Source organism: Empidonax traillii, unplaced genomic scaffold (assembly GCF_003031625.1).
Source record: "Empidonax traillii isolate 1590-97213 ecotype Southwest subspecies unplaced genomic scaffold, ASM303162v1 scaffold1663:size136074, whole genome shotgun sequence".
NCBI lineage: Eukaryota > Metazoa > Chordata > Aves > Passeriformes > Tyrannidae > Empidonax > Empidonax traillii.
In genome coordinates, this window is record NW_020956856.1 from 73,980 (window position 1) to 76,369 (window position 2,390).

A 2,390-nucleotide genomic window follows, 5' to 3' on the forward strand; every position below is an offset into this window, starting at 1 on the left:
GGATGATGTTCTTGTCGTAGTAATAGCGCAGCCCCCGGCTCAGCTTCTCGTAGTTCATCTTGGGCTTGTTTTTCCTCTTGCCCCACCTCCTGGCCACCTGAGAGAGGGGGGTGAAAGGGGGAGGAAGGTCAGTCTGGCTGGGTTGGGAAGTTTATCAGCTGGATTTGAGAGAAGGGAGAGGGTTTCCCTTGTCGTTGTTTGGCTTGTCGAGGAGATGGACATGGACAGGTCACGAGCATCAGCGCTTGGGACAACCAACCCAGAGCACTGCAGAGGGTTCAGTCTGGAGGAGACTGAGGGGAGACCTCCCTGCAGTTCCAACTGCCTGGGCAGGGGCAGAGGAGGGGCAGGACTGAGCTCTGCTCTGGGGGGACCAGGGACAGCCCCCAGGGAATGGCTGGAGCTGTGTCAGGGCAGGCTCAGGGTGGATCTCAGGGAAAGGTTCTTCCCCCAGAGGCTGGTTGGCACTGAACAGGCTCCCCAGGGCAGTGGGCACAGCCCCAAGGCTGCCAGAGCTGCAGGAGGGTTGGGATGATCCTCTGGGGCACAGGGGGTGACTCTTGGGGCTGGGGCTGTGCAGGGCTGAGGGTTGGGCTGGATGATCCTTGTGGGTCCCTTCCAGCTCAGCACGTTCTGGGATTCCATGAGGATACACAGAAACATTTAGATTGGAAAAGCCCTCTAAGATCAAGTCCAACCATTCCCCCAGCACAGCCAATTCCACATTAACTCATGTTCCCAAATGTCACATCCACATGGCTTTGAAATCCCTCCAGGGATGGTGACTTCACCACTACCCTGGGCAGTTGTGCCAGGGCTGGACAACCCTTTCTGTGAAGAAACTGTGAAGAAATTTCCCCCATATCCAAACTGAACCTGCCCTGGTGCGACTTGAGGCCATTTCCTCTTGTCCTGTTGCTTGTACTTGGAAGAAGAGACCGACCCACACCTGACTCCAACTCCAGTCAGGGAAGGCAATAAATATCTCATCTGTTCCCCAAAACCGGTGGACAATCCCCCCTCTCACCTGTCCACAGCCTGATTGAAGAGCTTTGCCACTGCTCCTCTCCCTGAGGTGTTTCAGCTTCTTCCCACCCACTTTGGGCCCAAATTGCTGCTCCCAAGGTGTCACTGCTGCCCAATTTTTAACCACTTTCCAGCTGGACTCGGATTCGTTGCTTTCCCCACATACCCAAGGCTAGAAGAACGTGATTGTCCCAAACCCCAGCCCCAAAGAAAGGAGGAGTGGCTTATCCACACCAATGTTTCTGTGGAATTTGTGTCTTGCACCTCCTTGCAGGGAACTCTACCTCATCTGGGTCGGAAAGTTTGAATTCCCAGCCATCGCCCGTCCAGCTGATGAAGGACTGACAGGACTTGTCAGTGAGCAGTTCCAGCAGGAATTGCCACAGTTGGATGGGTCCACTGCCTAGAGAGACAAAGGAGACATTAATGGGACATTAATACCAGGAAAAACACAGTTCCTTCTATCCTGGAGGGGGGAAAAAAATCCCATGCAAATGGTGTTTACTGAAAAAAAGAAAGAAAACCTCCTGCTGTCAAAACCAGCATCAGCAGCCACAGGGCAAGATCTGGGCTGAGCTGACAGCTGGGGAGTTCAATCCTGCAGGTAACAGAGCTTCCTATTTGCAGGAAGAGCTGAATATTCATGCCCTGGAATGCTTCACTTCGAGTTACATAAATAGGATTATTCTCCTGGCAGGGCAAGAGTGAGGAGTCATTGTCTTGGCACGGGAGCACCCAGCCCTCTCCATGCCAAAGAGCTGCTGGCCATGAGGTGAACTCCAGCACACTCCTGCTTCCCGACCTTCCTGAGATAAGGGGGGACCCAGGTATGACAATTATTTGGCCTCTTTCCAGGGCGTGTTGCTGCAGGAATGGGCGAGGCTGGATACCAGTGGGGAAGGCACAGACACAGCTCCCCAGCTCAGCTCTGGGCAGATCTGAGCAAATCCATGGGAAACCTTCCCCTGGCTGCTGCTTCCCCTGATCCAATTGGAGAGGTGATGCATCCCATGCCATAGACATTCCACCTCTCCTGAAAAGCCATGGTTTCCATTTTCCCTCTGATTGCTAATTTTGGCCAACAGGAATTTGTCTCAGGGTCCCAGTGCCCCCAGTGCTCCCCAGCCAGATCTTGGCTGGATTCACAGAGAGGTTTCACAACATTTATCTCCTCGTTGGGCTCGTGTCCCAACCCAGGGTAGAGGAGAAGCCCTGGAGCCAAAATCTCTTTGATGAGCAACTTCCAAACGCGGCCACGCCCAAAATATTGCACTTAGCTCTGGGCAACGTGTTTTGGGAGAGATCCTGCCATGTTTGAAACCCAGGCTAGGATATATCCCTAATAATAATAACAACACCAGAGC

General features: G+C 53.3%; 1 protein-coding gene across 1 annotated transcript in view; it reads right to left on the reverse strand.

Annotated features, from left to right (window-relative positions):
- Nucleotide 1: 1 nt before the first annotated feature.
- The window catches only part of ETS1 (ETS proto-oncogene 1, transcription factor), a gene marked incomplete at its 3' end in the record, with an annotated part of 45,302 nt that continues 42,913 nt past the window's right edge, over nt 2–2,390 (reverse strand). The window contains exons 7-8 of the mRNA XM_027908243.1: nt 1,311–1,429; nt 2–97 (exon numbers count right to left, since the gene is read on the reverse strand). Coding sequence (XP_027764044.1) covers nt 2–97; nt 1,311–1,429 — 215 coding nt within the window. The remainder of the gene's footprint in view (nt 98–1,310; nt 1,430–2,390) is intronic.